We start from the raw sequence: 16,361 nt of genomic DNA, 5'->3' as shown, positions 1-16,361 counted from the left end.
CAAATAAAATATAGCACTTACTGCACCAGAGGGGATCATTCACTCTCACTTTTCACATCTATTTTGCTCTAAATGACTCACCACAACAACGGCAGTGTTTTCAGTGGGTTTTAGGATGTTTTAAGCCGTTTTTGTTTGCGTCAAGCGTATAATTTAGATTTCAATCAGTTTGTAGCATTCAAACAGATTCTTGAACACACAGACCAAACCTGAATGGTTGTAAACATGGCTGGTTGTACCTGTACCTCACATCCAGTCACCATGGAAGCATCTCACTTTACGATGTACACAAATAACTACAATCTTCTCGTGTTTGAGGCTGTAATGTCTAATGTGCTCAAGTATGCAGTGGATTTTACTGTCTTTTACGCATTTTCCAGCTTTCTAAAGCAGGTAGAGCTTCTATAAGCAGTATTAGCCCCAGTGAGGGGTCCTCATGTTTGCTAGCACTTGTAGCTGAAGCTAACGACAATTTAGCGAATTCTTACTCTTCAAGGTGAAGATAAGAACACCAGAATGTAAACTAGGATGGTGTGTTGATGATGTACTGATTGCCAGTTCTAGAATTGTTACTTTGTAGAGTTCAACATAAGCTAGTTACGAAGCTAACATTAGCATTTACGCTAGGAGCCACAGAACAAGTGTTCTTGTTCACATTTAACACTCATTCGAGAAAAATAAGAGCTTTGTTTGACTGAACACATGATCCTGTATAACTGTAGACATCTGTGTGAGGGTGTGAGCAGATATCGCTTCATATCTAGTAATTAGCTCATTAGCAAGAGAGCTAATTAGCCAAATTAGATACTTAAGAGTGACAAAAAGGCCAAAAAGACCATTAAAACCACCAGTGAACCTACACGAGTCTTCTGAGTGTCTATATATGGAATGCTGATGATGATAATCTCGAAGCTTCCATAAAACAGTGTTTCAGTCATCAGGCGGTGAATTCATAACCACTTCATGTAGTAACTTGCTGTGAGGGAGCTTTTAGAGGTGAACGTCTGGTTCCTATCACCATCACTGTGAACAGATCTGACTCCCTAAGTTTCTCTAGTACAGAGCGTTTCACACCAAACCACTCTGACTGACTCTGTTTACATCAGAGAAATCTGAAACTTGTGAATTCCCCTTTCACCCTCTTGGACAATTTGGGATTAATTAGACTGGTGATAAATTGCGATGGGAACACTTGCCGAACTAACAATGTAATGCAATTTGAATGTCATACGATGGATCAGGCGATTGTGTTTTTGCCTGGCTATGGTTCAGAAACAGGCCAGAAAGCAGCAGATCCCAGTGAACTGACAGATTTCACAAAACTGCAACAAAGCTGGGCGCCCCATTTTTAAACGGTGCATACATGCAAAAATGGGTCTGGAACGTGTGCAACATCTCGCGCAGAAACCGGGATTTATAAAGACATGCTTGGCAGGAAACCGGGAGCAGAGCCGGTTTATGAGTTCTCTGATGGGACTACATTTACGGACCCATGCGTACAGCCAATCAATCAATCAATAAATAAATAGGGAGTGGGAACTGGCGACACTGTTGTAAAATAGAGAATTGCAGCAAATCGTTCTCAGGTGTACCAGTTGATACCAAATTAAGCTCCACAAAAGGCCATTCATGACTAAGCATTGTTTTGTCTGCGTTTATCTATTTTGACATATCTTACATTTTGATATATATATATATGTGTATTTGTATATATATATATATGTGTGTGTGTGTGTGTGTAGAGAGAGAGAGAGAGAGATACATAATGAGCCTGTTTTTCTGTATAGAAATTTATTGCTCCAAACTACTTGTGCCTTCCCAAAGTTCTTGATCACCACTCTCAATAGTAAATTATTATGGGCAGGTAACAGTTGCAAATAATTACAAGCCTAAAAAGCTGTGAAACTATTGCACACAATTTTTTGTTATCTTTTGTTCCGCCATTGTCACCACGATCACACTCAGTTAACGGGACACCTCCTATTTAAGCAGTCATGGGTTCATTTGCATGGACCATTTATGGATAATTTCACCCCTCTCCCCTAACACTTGGCCCCACCCCTACATTTTGCACGTTCACGTCTAGGGGTAGGGTGTCCCGACTGTTGTTGAGATAGAGGGGTAGGGTGAATGGCTGAACAAGAGACCAAAGAAACCCACAAATCTGAGATTTTTCTGTGTTTAAAAAAAAACAAAAAAAAACCCTGTTATCTTACTTTAATGTTGTTTCAGTGTATTTTGGTCTTTTTCGCTAATAGCATGCTAATGTTTCAGCAGCTAGCTAGCTAACTTTCCTGTTCCACCTTAAATAGTCCAGCAGTTCTGATGCCCTAAGTGCCAGAATGTAACTGCTGCACCATTTAAGGTGGAAGGGGAAAATTTGAAGAAGAAGCTGGTGAATATCTGACTTCAGCTTCACATCACTGGAGAATTAGGGGTGGGCGATAATAAATAATTGCCCAGCAGTGAGGAGCTGAACTTTACCCTCCTCTGCTGTTACTGCAGACTGGCAGGGTCGCCTACAGAGCAGCACTAATAGCCGTTAATGAAGTAATGCTATTCTTTATTTGAGGGTCCCATTTTATAGAGAGGATTTCCACCACTACCCCTTGTAACTCAGTTCAAAGGGGCAATGTGACACTTGAAAACAAGGGGTAGGGGTAAAAAGAAATGGGTTTGGGCCAAATTGGTGGCCCAATTGAGGCTCGTTCACCTGCAGTTATAAGAGGAGTGATTTATGAAGAGAAAACAGCATTAGACATTGAAGATGCTCCACATTTCCTTGTAGTTCTTTAACACGAGTTACATTCTCTGGTACAGAGCTGATGGAAACTGATCCTAAAGCCCTGTTTGGAGTGGATTAGTTTATCAGGGGCCATCAGTAAAACGTCTCTTTACACTCCTCTGTGAACCTTTCGCATCCAGACCTCAACAGAATTACAACAGGATGAGCGAGTTTCTTGAGGGGGGCGTTTTCTCAGAATTCAGTGGTATTGTTCATATGTAATACTTCTTTGCAGCATTTATGATCACCCCTTTATGCGTCTGCAAGATCTCAATTTTCTCTGTCTATTGAGTTAAACAGTATGTCTGAACGGTGAAACGTGTAAATAGTGATTCTTCAAAAGCATCCGTTTTTTCGTTTTGCTACTCATGAAGTGTTTAACATATGGTTGGAGGGTCTCTGATAAACCGACACTGCCCATCTGGATGGAAATAAAATCACACACCTCAGTAAATTTAATCCCATGTCAATTATATTTTCAGCACTGTTATTTGCTTCAATCTAACTGAATGCTGTTGTGGCCTAAGAATCACTCAAAGACAACAATAAACTGAAATTTCTTCAAATTTATTTCTTCTTTTTGTAGAAAGCAACAGGCGTTTTAACGGTTGGACTTGGCCACTCTCTCCAGCTCGTCCTTCTTCTTGATGGCGTAGGAGTTTGACGAACCCTGAAGAAAAAAACACAAGCAAAACGATGAACATCCAACAGCTGGCAGTGCTCATCTTCATTTAGTAAGCACTAAAATCTTTAGTGAAGATGTTTCAGAGCTGGTGATTGGCTGCGCAATGGAAAGCAGCAGCCAATGAATAAGCAGAGAGGTTTGCTCTGCGAGGACTCTAGCACACCAAGACAACGAGGAGTATCAGGATGTGACTCTAGTCTCGCTCTCTGGAAAACTTCCAGTCAGACTCCGGCCAAATACAGAGCTGGACAAGACGGCCTGTGGACGCACAAATGGGCAACAAGTCTGGCTCTAACTACGCCAAGCTGACACTGAACTGGCTCAGTGAAGGTCAATTCGTTTCGCGGGTCCAGACGCTGGACAACCAAGACAAAGATGAGGCTAAATGTTGGTTGGAACGAAGACTTGTTAGGGTAGAAACAAATGGGAGTGAGATTTCAGACAAATCCGACACCTTGTAAAGGTGGAGCTCAAAGTAGGGGGTGCTGGTCTGCGCAACACTGTCCAACAGACAAGCCTGTTGTTAGGCCATGGATGTAACTTAAAAATAAATAAATAATGGGTTTGTAGATGTACCTTGTGTGGGCAGAGAGCACATACCCAGCAGTAGACATAAACATCACCTCCTTCAATGGAAAAAGTTCCATTAACTAACAATAGTGCTTCACTAGCGCTAGTTTTGCTCATGTTATTGAATTTACTCCTGTTAAAAGAACATGGACTAGAGGAATTTAGGGGTGGGGTTTAGAGGTGGTGCACCTCTATTAATGGCAGATTTTGCCAAAAACCAGCACCAAAAGTTAAACATGTTGCCCCCAGACGTATTCACTCATTACAGGATCGTGTCTGGCCTTCTGAAACTAAAGATCATTTAGCTCTGCATGGAAACAGATTCGTGGCTTATAATTGTTCTGAAGCTATGTTGTCGCTATTTAGGGCCTTCAGTTATGATCCAACTACTGCAGAAAATCAGTATTGTGTTACACATGCACAACATGCATGTTATTGATGTGAATGAGAAATCTCTGGTTCTACATGAGTTACTCAGATTTCTTTCTACATACATGAAAAGCAGCTCTACCATCTCTTAAACCTAGCATGTGATGTATAACTCCGACTTCTAGCGGCAGTTTTCTTATAAACACAGCTAAGTATTTATATGGGAATTAATTCGACTCCAAATAGTGCACAAGAATTTACTGCTTAGCAAGCAGCTCTTCTAACTACACGTGGACTGAGAAACCCCACTGAGCTCATGTCCAGGAGTATCAGATTCCTTAAAACGCACAACCACTTTAAATATTAGCTGAAATCAGATAGACATTTTTGTGACTGTGAGGTTTGAGTCACTGTACTGATATTTAATGAACTATACAGAGACGTGGGACCGCGATTGTTATTAGAGCTGTAGTCCAGTTAGTTACCTTGGCAGCGTTGATGAGCTCGTCAGCCAAGCACTCAGCAATGGTCTTAATGTTCCTGAAGGCGGCCTCTCTCGCTCCTGTGCACAGCAGCCAGATAGCCTGACCAAAAAATAAAGTCGATTAGCAAAAGAAGTCTTAACAGCTCCTGAGTGAACAATAAACTGCTACATACAACACTGTTTACATGACAGGATCTGCTTCAGTTTTTAAATGACATCAACAAACTGGAAAGCTGTTTAAATGATCTGCAGAACTAACAAACAACTGGGACAACACTGGTACAAAGACTGTGGTGAAAAATCGTAGTGTGAGAAAAGCTGTATAAGTAAAGAAAGATAAACTAAGGGATTTTGTTCTGACTGCAACAGTGACCTCTGTTCTGATTGGCTGCCCTGTATTGTGCCTCATTCAAACAGCAGTACGAGCTAAAAACACTCAACTTCAGCATGGGTGGGCGGAGCTAAACTGCTGCAGGCTGAAAAGGCGGATATATGCAAGTGTGATTTTCATGACATCACAAATACAGTTGACTGAAAACGGGACATTTTTGCAGCTTAATTTCCAAAAGTGGGCTGTACGGATTCCAAAGCTTGTTAACGTAGTAAATAAACATTACTTTTATAAAACGTGGCACAATTTGGTTTTCTGTGATACGGGTCCTTTAAAATGTATGAAAGCTGCTATAACTAGTCTATTACTATTATCATTAATCGATTTAATATTTAAGAGTTTCAAACTCAGCAGGTCTCTGAGTAGATAGCCCTGTGATGCTGTGAGTGACAATGACTGAGCGCCGGGGCTGCTGTTCCTGAGCTTGTGATTGGCTGAGCAATGGAAAGCAGCAGCCAATGAACTAACAAAGAAAGATTACTCTGCGAGACCTATAGCACATCAGGACAACGAGGAATGTCGGGATGTGACGCTGGTCTCGCATCGCATGTCCGAAAGTATCCAGGCACCCTCAGACGTTAACTTTCCAGAACTGTTCCATCCTTTTTTTCTTTGTTCACAGCAAAATAGTGCTCAGAAATCTGGCCACACAGGAGAGCTACTGCTTTCTGAAACACCCAGAGTCCAGATGATCAGGACAGAGGTTGAATTTTTCTAGTTTTCACTCCAGGTGAATTATGGTGTTTTAACTAATCAGTCATCTTCAAAATAATGAGGTATTTTAAAAACTAAACTTAAAACGGCTCCTAAAAAACGCTTTTTTTGTTTACATGAGGTAAAATTGCAGAAGGTGCTGTGGGGAAGCAACATGTGGACGAACGGACTGAGCTGCTTTAAGATGAATCTATTTCTAACGCAGCTGTTTAACTGTGAGAGATGGAGACACACAGCTTGTATAATCTCTTTAGGAAAGCACTGATCAATAGTGAAGGACACTCTGCAGCAGTCGTACGAGCCTAAGGTCACCATGCCCGACGTACCTGGTTGACCCTGCGGAGAGGAGACACGTCCACAGCCTGTCTCCTGACTGTACCAGCACGGCCGATACGGGTGGAGTCTTCACGGGGGCCGCTGTTGATGATGGCGTTCACCAGCACCTGCAGGGGGTTCTGGAAGAAAAACAGGACGAACAAATGATGACAAACCGGACAGATCAGATAAATCAACACCTCATTTAACACAAAAGGAAATTCAGGGGTTGCATTTCTAACGTCACCTACTAGAAAGGTTTCTTAAACCTCAGTAGGACAGGTAAGGGTGGAAATATTTCTTTTGTTTTTTACCCTTTATTTATTTTTTTTGGGAGGACCATTCTACGCACCCAGAGAGAGAGACACACTCTGACTCCCAGGCATGAATAGCTGATTGAACAAACAACCTTGAAGCAATAAAGTAAAAGCTTTGGAACCAAATCACTGTTTATTTCTGTATTAATGCTCAGTTTAAACCCACTATTTTGCACTGAGACTTATTTTTCTGTCAAATCAATCTGATTTCAAAGTCATCAAACATCTCAGTACATATACAAAAACCTGCTATAGCATTTGAATACCAAGATCTGTTTCAGAGCTGGTGATTGGCTGAGCAATGGAAAGCAGCAGCCAGTGAATAAGCAGAGAGGTTTGCTCTGCGAGGACTCTAGCACACCAAGACAACGAGGAGTATCAGGATGTGACTCTAGTCTCGCTCTCTGGACATCCAGAAATACAGCTGACCAGAAAACAACTGGGGGTCTCTGAATGTCTGAGACACATTCATATATTTATAAATATTTTATGCATATATATTTTCACTCCGAGATACCAGAAGAACTTAAAATGTGAATTATGCTGCCAACTAAGTACAACAGACAAACTTCTAGAGTAGGAAATTCTCGTCTATTCTTTAAAATCTACTTCAACCAATAATTATGACAACCATGATAACAATAACAATAAATATTAGACAATCTGGTCTGCAGTTCAGCCTCTCTCTCTCTCTCTTTCTGTTGGTCTGGGACATCCTCACCTCGCCGGTCAGCAGGTGGATGATTTCAAAGGCGTGCTTCACGATGCGCACGGTCATCAGCTTCTTGCCGTTGTTGCGTCCGTGCATCATCATGGAGTTGGTCAAGCGCTCCACGATGGGGCACTGAGCTTTACGGAAGCGCTTGGCCGCATAGCGCCCTCCGGAGTGGGGGAGGTACTTGGCGTACTTCTCCTTCACGGCAATGTAGTCCTGAACGGAGGAGAGAAAAACGCAGACTTAGAGCTGCTGTACCAGCAGGGATGAGGGTAAAATTACACTGAAGAGCAATAAAACATTAACCAGCCAGAAACTGCATTTCCAGATCAGAAGCTCTGATTCATTTTTATGGATTTTTTTCAAAACGATGCGGATCACCCAGTAAAGAACATGTACAGGAGTGCTCATGGTTTTACTCATGGTATCTAGAACTGCAAGTTTCTAGATAACATGAGTAAAAGGCACACTCAATCTGTCGAATATATTGTTAAAAGCTTAACTATCTCATATTTACTACATATTTACAACAGATCACTATACATTAACAGCGATCAGCACCATACAGCTCTACCTACAGCACTGGGTTTTACCTACAGAGAGTCTTTATAGGAGATGTTTCAGAGCTGGTGATTGGCTGAGCAATGGAAAGCGGCAGCCAATGAATAAGCAGAGAGGTTTGCTCTGCGAGGACTCTAGCACACCAAGACAACGAGGAGTATCAGGATGTGACTCTAGTCTCGCTTCAGTGAGTAGTTTCACAAACGAGGCTTCAACATAAGCAGCTTTTAAGGGAGATTTATACAACTAAGGAACGTTAAACTGACAGCTGAACGTCTTTAACCCTTGTGTGGTGTTGAGGTTACTCAGTGGTCTGGTGGACCCACCGCATTATACAATTAGTAAAATTATCAGATGTTTATAATATCAAAAGTGGCCAGCGTAGGGTTCTCCTTTAGCAGCTGTAGCCAGTCAGCAGCCTGTCCATGTTGTCCACCCTCTCACACACACACATATATACAAACACATACACTAACAGCAGGCTATGTAGGGGGAGAAGAGAGTGAAGGACACAGCACCTCCACTCTGTTATTCCCTGCAGGTTCACCCAACACCACCCGTGTAATAAATGTGTGGGGGGTGAACAGAGTGAAGACACTGAAAATAGGTTATTTTATATGTTCGTCACAGAAAATGGGCAAAGAACAAGAATCTGAGGATATAATAATAATAATTTAAAAAAAAAAAATCACCGCATTTTTTCTTTTGGTAACCACTGAATATGGGTCCCACATACCTGAACACCACACAAAAGGGTAAAAGATCAAATAAAAGATCAAATTTATTGTTTTAAAAGGAAGAGTTTGCTGAAAAATCTACCACACAAGTTCCCTCCTTACTACAGAATGTGGTAGACCAGCCAGGACTCACTTGCTGATCTTCAGTTTTTGGCTGAAGCTATAATACTAGTATAATTAAAGGCTCTTCTTCCCGTGCAAAACTGAAGAGGCGATCTTCAGACATATTCAGTTTAGTGGGAAAAGGTGAACCTTTCCTCAAACGTGGCTCACCTGGAGGGAGATGTCATTGATCTGAACATCATCCGTGCTCCACTTCCCGAACAGCTTGATCTCGGGGGTCTCAGCCACAGCTGGTGCGGTCTCCCACTCTGTCATCCTGGAATGAGAGCGTCACCAAAATCAGTACCACAACAAGGAGGAGAGCATCAGAACATGGATCTGGGACCTGAAGTACTCTTTCCCTCCAAGCCACCCTCACTCAGAGATCCCAACACGTTCTGAATTTCTAGGGTCCGTTTCCCAGAAGGGGGGATTAGGCCTAGTCCTGGATCTCCATTCAGAAATGCATGTAGCTCAGGACTAGGCTTAACCCCTGTCTGGGAAACAAACCCTTAAACGACTATTAACTCCAACAATGAACAAACAGTACTAACTCAGTCAGTTAACAGTCACATTAGGCACAAGAGTTAGTCGCCCTTCAACAACCCTAAAGGAGACATTAAGGCCAGTTAGTCAGACAGGGATTAAGACTAGTCCTGGATTAGACTTTACTCTCAATGGAGACTTCATTCAGACCGCTGTGTAGTCCAGGACTAGGCTTAATCCCTGTCTGAGAAGCAGACGAACTTCGCAAAGTGGGATAAATCGAGCATATCTGTAGAAAATCAACTTAGTAAAGCGTAAACGGGTGAGAGAAGTTTACATCCATGTGAATTATCTAGATCTCCTCAACGCAAGTTCTTTATTCTTCACCTGTGATCCTCACTACTGTACTTCACCTGTCCTATTTAAACTACTTTAACACTGTTTCAGCCAAGCTTACAAAGCTTTTTAGTCATCTTTAATATGTGGATGATTAAAAGGCTGATAAGCACAAAACAAACGTTCACACGAGAGGAAAAGAGCAGCTTTATTCACTAGAAGACTCAACACGGTCACATCAGCAACCAGAACTACTACACATTGTTCAATGGCTCTTCAGTACAGGCAAAGGTTCTACTTAGAACCATGAGTTCTACACAGAACGATTTCATGCCTATAGAGTTCCTCAGACTGATGGAGAATATTGTATGTGGTTCTAAATAAAACCTTTTGTGAAACTGGTTCTAAACAGCACCAACAAAGGTTCTCCTGTCGATACCAAGTCAAGCTTGTAAGATGGCTAACTTACAACACATTCTCCATCAATCTGAAGAACCAAAGGGTTCTAAACAGAACCACTGCCTTTACCAAAAAGCCCTTGAATCATCTTTTCTAAGAACGGAGCTTAAGAACCACCTAAGCATTCAAAGGGGTTCCATACAGAACTCATGGTTCTAAACGGAACCATGAGGAACCTTAAAGAACCACACTTTTAAGAACGCAGATAATACGCACAGCTTCTGAAAAGCAGATCTTAACCTCTGAGTAAGTTCTACGCTGTTTGGGTTCTTTAAAATCAGAACCTGTATTTACAGCGCGCCCGTTTTTCGGTGTTGGCCGAACCGGGAGAAGCTGAACTCGGAGCGGTTAGCTTTAGCTTTAGCCTCCGTCTCCGCTCTCAGGCGGCCGCCAGACACGGCGGGCCTGCACGCGGCCTCCTCAGCACGAAGGGGGTTTATAGGGGTCTCTCCGTCCGAGCCGAGGGTCTCGGAGTGACTCAGTCTGAGAGTCTCCCTCCGAGGCGATCAGCGCTCCGGCGGCGGAGCTGCTCCGCTCACCGAGCGCGGCCCGCCGCGGCCACATGGTCCACACCGAGACCGATAAACCGCCGCTTTAACACATTAAACCCCCCACTTCACTCCAGCCCGGCGTCCACAGGCGCAGGACACTCTTACGGACCCGAGCGGGCGGTGGAGTCCGGTTCTGGGGGGTTTTCGAGCCGAATTTGGTGATTTTTTTTCCACCTACTTGTCTCCGCGGTGTCTCTGCTCGCCTCGCTCAGACAGGAAAGGGCCTCCGCTCGGCGCGCACCGCGCATGTCTGCTTCGCCCTTCGTTTCCGGTTCGAGCGGGCTTCTGGGAGTTGTAGTTTTTGTTTTTTATTACGATCACTGTTATTTCCGCACAGGAGGGGGTGCCAAAACATTATCACCATCATTATTATTTCCGCACGGTCGTTATTAGAGCAGGGGGTGCCAAAACTTTTCGTCTTGGTGACCGAAATTGCAATGTTTGCGATGATGCAACAAAACAAAACAATCACAAATCAGGAAATTAAATTTAAAATTAATTAAATTTAAAATTAATTAATTAATTAATTAAAATAATACAAAACACAGAACAACCACTTAATTACGCTCATTGTCCATTTTATCAGCTCCACTTACTGTATAGGTGCACTTTGTAGTTCTACAGTTACAGACTGTAGTCCATCTGTTTCTCTGCATACTTTGTTAGCCCCCTTTTACCCTGTTCCTCAGTGGTCAGGACCCCCATGGACCCTCACAGAGCAGGTACTATTTGGGTGGTGGATCATTCTCAGCACTGCAGTAACACTGACGTGGTGGTGGTGTGTTAGTGTGTGTTGTGCTGGTACGAGTGGATCAGACACAGCAGTGCTGCTGTCCACTCACTGTCCACTCTGTTAGACACTCCTACCTTGTCGGTCCACCAATTTGTGCTGAGAATGATCCACCACCCAAATAGTACCTGCTCTGTGAGGGTCCATGGGGGTCCTGACCGCTGAAGAACAGGGTAACAAAGTATGCAGAGAAACAGATGGACTACAGTCTGTAACTGTAGAACTACAACGGGCTCCTATATGGTCAGTGGAGCTGATAAAATGGACAATGAGTGTAGAAACAAGGAGGTGGTCATAATGAAGTGGCTGGTCGGTGCATATACGTTATAACATTACACTATATTTTGTCACTTAGATACTTCAAAAAGGAAAACAGGGATTTAATAGGTCATATAACTAAACCTGCTATATAGTCTACAATAAAAAATGATATATAATATCACATCAATAATAAATGAGCAAATCAGCACCTTTTCATAACTATTTTGAAGAGTGTGGCCACTAAGATATAAGTTTTTTTTAATACAAGTTTAATGTAGTAAATACTGCTCAAAATTTTAAAATGTACTGTTCACTTCTGACCGCTGGGATGGGCTTCAGCCCCCCCCCGTGACCCAGAAGGATAAGCGGGTAAGACAATGTGTGTGCGTGTGTGTGTCTGTGTGTTCACTTCCCAGTCCATACAGCTCTTATGTAGAAATGAATTAAATGTAGAAATTATTAATTAAATTAATAAATAGTTACTACATTTATTAAAAGTAATTAAAAAACGTATTTATAAATAAATGAATAGTTCAGTATTTGCCTATTCAGCCTACAGCAGTACAAGACAGCCAATCACTTACATACATCAGTCTTAAAGGGCCGGTAACAAAAACAGCCTGTTTGTTTCTATGGGATTAGGAAAGGATGGAGGATGTTTAGAAAATGGTCAGTGCAACTGGACCTCAGTCAGACAGACAAAAACATACAAGGCAAATGTAGAACACAGGCTGATGGACACTGGCAAAGTGTGAAAAATAACAAGTTGGAGAAGCTCATTCAGTTTCAAACACTTGCATTATTTAGAATGGCTTCCTGTTAAGTTCCTCACTGACTATAAGGACTTGTCTTTGGCCAAACTCTGGCATATTTACTGCCCTTTTATATTTATAGCCCTTCCAGACCTCTTCACTCAGCTGAGGCTCACTGAGTCCTGTAGGATCTCGTACAGCTAAGCTGGTGGAAGATCAACTTACACAGCTCCTAAACTCACAGCATTACAGAGAATATCATTAATACAGGGGTTTATTCAGCTCAGAATAAAAACACACAGTGCCTTTCAGTCGCTCCTTTAAACGACAGTAAAAATGACCAGAACCTGAACCAAAAACCAGAGACACGATCTTTTTAAAAGTGATATTTTATTTGAATAAAACTGCATTGATCGCGTTTCACAAGCCACGTTTTAGTATTCAAAATATACACACCGACCTTTCGGACGGAAATTCCTACTTGTAAAAATCGTAAAGCACGTTGGTAGATCAGCTTCGAGACGTGGAGACGGTGAATGTTGGTTTGTGCAGCAGCTCGAAATCACCAAAGTATAACTGAGATTCAGCTGCAGTTCAGTACGTTTAGACAGTACTCACAGCGCAGTGCGCAGAAGTCTGACACCAGTCTTAGAAAGATGGTTCTCCAAGGGTTCTTTAGTAAAGAAGATGATTCTATAAAGAACCATCCACACTTAAAGAACGCTTTGCACGATTAAGAGTTCTTTGCATAGTAAAACGGTTCTTCAGATTGATGGAGAACGTGCCGTAGATAGTTCTGTATAGAGCCTCTCTGAAAAGGGTTCTATACAGCACCAAAAAGGGTTCTGTTATTGTTACGATATGAGCTTGTAACAATAACAGAACCCTTTTTGGTGCTGTATAGATCTCCATCTACAGCAGATTCTCCATCAATCTGAAGAACCGTTTTACTATGCACAGAACTCTTTAATCGTGCAAAGCGTTCTTTGAGTGTTCATGGTTCTACATAGCACTAAAAAGGGTTCTTCTATCATTACAAGCTCGTATTGTAACAATATAAGAACCCTTTTTGGTGCTATAGAGCCATCTACAGCAGGTTCGCTATCAGCGTGAGAACCGTTTTATTATGGAAAGGATCCTTTAATCATGCACAGGGTTCTTTGAGTGTTCGTGGTTCTATATAGAACCATTTTCTTTGCTAAAGAACCATCTTTTTAAGAGTGCACCCTTCGTTTATTATTCAGTCTCCAGTCAAACGTGTTTCAGGAGAGATTTTCGGGAACATCAGATACAAAATGATCCACCTGCTACAGTGGACTGACCACCCCAGAGTCCAGACCCCAACACCACTGAATGGGTTTGATTACTTCAGAAAATGATCAACCAGCTTCTAAGACTGAACTTTGGAGGTGTGGAAAACTGAAAGTGAGTCTCCTGAACAGAATGGAAGCTCTAATAAGGTAAAAAGTGACACATTAAATACGGAAAATTCCCTTTTTGACGCTGTAAAATGAATAACGTCCCCTGAATGACCCTTTTGACTGTAAATGAAATAAACGAAGGGCGACTTCTGCACAGCGCTGAACATCCCTTTAACACCACACAAGACTGACGATATTAACCTTCCTGTTAAAAGCAGATTAGATACAGAGGGGACAAAAAGTAAAATACGATTCCTAAAAAACTTAAAACACTTTCCCCACGACTCTAACAGACGGTATTAAACCTTCCTGTTCAACACAGATTAAAACACAGAAAACAGAAACAACACGTTAAAAACACAATACTGTCATCACAACAGATCGACACATATATGACCCGAGAAACACTGAGGGTTACGTCTGCTACAGCCTGTACGACGATCTGTGCAATTCTCGCCCCTTTAGTTCCCATCAGCTTATTTGCTCAGAGCCACTGATAAACAGGCCTTTTCCTGCTGGACTCCTTAAACATGCAGTTAAACGGTAGCACATATTTATTAAGGGGTTATTAAGGTCCTGTTCTTTGATCAGTTAAGCCCACGTCAGACGTTTCTCACCGTGCAGTAAGCGTTCTTCATTATGGGCTGTATTAGTACAAACCTGCAGGTCTGTTATGTGATAATCAATAATCACATTATTAGTTGCACAAAAAAAGAACTTGTTAAGACCTGGTTAAATTATTGAGTATGAACCATCATCTTGTGAGAGTATTTTCAGCAGCATTTGGTTCTCACAGGTTCTAGATAGTGTCAACCATATTCTAAAGTAGTCATAAGTAATTAAAGGCTACTATATATATCGCTGTTGGCAGAAGAAAACCTCGTATCTCCAAAATGGTGACTTTACAGGAGGAGGAAAAAACATACTTTACTTTTAATGTGAGTCAATGGAACCAGACGTCTTTATAAGTCATTTTGGGTCGTTTCTTTTGGTCCATTCATCATGAAATTTACAGCCAACGTAAAAGGCAACAGGTATTTTCAAATGATGTCAAAAACTGAAAAACGACAAAAATGGAGATGCGAGGTTTTGTTCTGACAGCAGCAATATATATATATATACACACATATAGAGAGAGAGAGAGAGAGAGAGAGAGAGAGAGAGAGAGAGAGAGAGAGACAGATATAGATAGACAGATAGACAGATAGAGGTAAGATGTGAATTTAGATCGGGGGCTCTCCAACCTTTTCCCCATCAAGGTCCACCTATTTATCACTAGAAAGCATGAAACCTCACAAAAAAACAAAAAACTTTTCTGCACAAAAATGTAATTTTTAGAAATGTATCAACACAGCTTTGTTTGGGTTCCTACCCTACATTATCAGCATACGTGAAACATCACCTAACTGAGCTGACGTCAGCTCGTTTTGTACGAGAAATGGCAGAATGGTGGCAAAATAATTTACACATTTCTGTGGGGAGTGGGGAGTCAGGTGGGCTCACTTTCTTTCTAGCGGCGAAGAGAAAAACACTGACTACCACGCTGTCGCAGGGCTTGCATCATTATTGTTTACCGTTTAAAACATTATACAGTTTTATTTTAACTGTTAGGTCAGTTAGTTTGCCAGGACCACTGGCCCCCTCTCAGTACTGGCCCAAGGACCACCATAGGGTGCTCCGCAGCCCACTCGTATGGTTGAGTGGTTGAAAAACCCTGAGTTAGATGATCATTCATATTCGGTAGTTTACATAAGAGGATCTTATCAAAGTGTTTATTGTGCATTATTACAACTAATAATGTAATTACTAGTTATTTTCACATAAAAGGCCTTTTAATAATCTACTAATACAGGTTATAATGAATAGAGCTTAATGCACAGTAATAAACTGTATAAAAGTGTCTACGTCTGGCTTCGCCGAACAACAGCAAGACCTCAGCAATGCCCCAATATGCGCCCCTTTAAAATAAAGTGATACTAATGAAGGTTAAAACCTCTGTAACACGAGCAGTTAAGATACAAAAACACAAACTACATATTTAAAAGGTTTTTCCTAAAAACAAAAATCAAAAGGCAAGAAAAGAAAGACAGAAACAATCTATCGTACACCTGAGGCTTCGACGTGGTACTACGTAAGAGGTATGTTACTGTGGTAATGCTAACATAGCACTGACCTTTCATTTATATCTCCATCTATCCATCCCTTTATCTCCTCTTCAAATCCCTTTATCTCCCTCCTTCCTTAGCGTCTTCCTCTGTGATATCAGCATGGAGTCTATTAGCGCTTACTCTGATACAGTTAAAGGGGAATTCCACCCACTTTTTAAAATTGTCCTCATGATTTAACGGTTAAGATGTAAACAGAGTCGTTCAGAGTGGTTTGGTGTGAAATGCTACAGTCTATAGTGAGAACTGTTCACAGTGGTGGTGATAGGAACCAGATGTCCACCTCTAAAAGGTTGTGAATACACTGCTTAATGTCTGAGACACCATTGTACCACATATTTGATAAAAGAATGTATAAAAATGTGAAAAAAATGTATTTTTCTTATCAATGCAAG

At 41.6% G+C, this 16,361-nt stretch overlaps 1 protein-coding gene and 4 non-coding genes across 5 annotated transcripts; all 5 read right to left on the bottom strand.

Annotated features, from left to right (window-relative positions):
- Positions 1-3,333: 3,333 nt before the first annotated feature.
- rps5 (ribosomal protein S5) lies at positions 3,334-10,868 on the bottom strand. The gene is made up of 6 exons (XM_036576714.1): positions 10,756-10,868; positions 8,917-9,022; positions 7,352-7,561; positions 6,325-6,453; positions 4,895-4,993; positions 3,334-3,455 (listed from the first exon to the last, which is right to left on the bottom strand). The coding sequence occupies exons 2-6, from the start codon at positions 9,019-9,021 to the stop codon at positions 3,387-3,389; spliced, it is 612 nt and encodes a 203-aa protein (XP_036432607.1). The 5' UTR covers position 9,022; positions 10,756-10,868; the 3' UTR covers positions 3,334-3,386.
- Positions 3,543-3,674, bottom strand: LOC118812833. The gene has a single exon (XR_005007576.1). It is a non-coding gene; the product is annotated as a small nucleolar RNA SNORA3/SNORA45 family (small nucleolar RNA).
- LOC118812836 lies at positions 5,695-5,827 on the bottom strand. Its single transcript, XR_005007579.1, has one exon. It is a non-coding gene; the product is annotated as a small nucleolar RNA SNORA3/SNORA45 family (small nucleolar RNA).
- On the bottom strand, positions 6,901-7,032 carry LOC118812835. The gene has a single exon (XR_005007578.1). It is a non-coding gene; the product is annotated as a small nucleolar RNA SNORA3/SNORA45 family (small nucleolar RNA).
- On the bottom strand, positions 7,959-8,090 carry LOC118812834. Its single transcript, XR_005007577.1, has one exon. It is a non-coding gene; the product is annotated as a small nucleolar RNA SNORA3/SNORA45 family (small nucleolar RNA).
- Positions 10,869-16,361: the final 5,493 nt, after the last annotated feature.

This window comes from Colossoma macropomum, unplaced genomic scaffold, assembly GCF_904425465.1.
Source record: "Colossoma macropomum unplaced genomic scaffold, Colossoma_macropomum, whole genome shotgun sequence".
Classification (NCBI taxonomy): Eukaryota; Metazoa; Chordata; class Actinopteri; order Characiformes; family Serrasalmidae; genus Colossoma; species Colossoma macropomum.
Note: the sequence above shows the minus strand (reverse complement) of the source record. Positions and strands in the feature narration are given on the sequence as shown.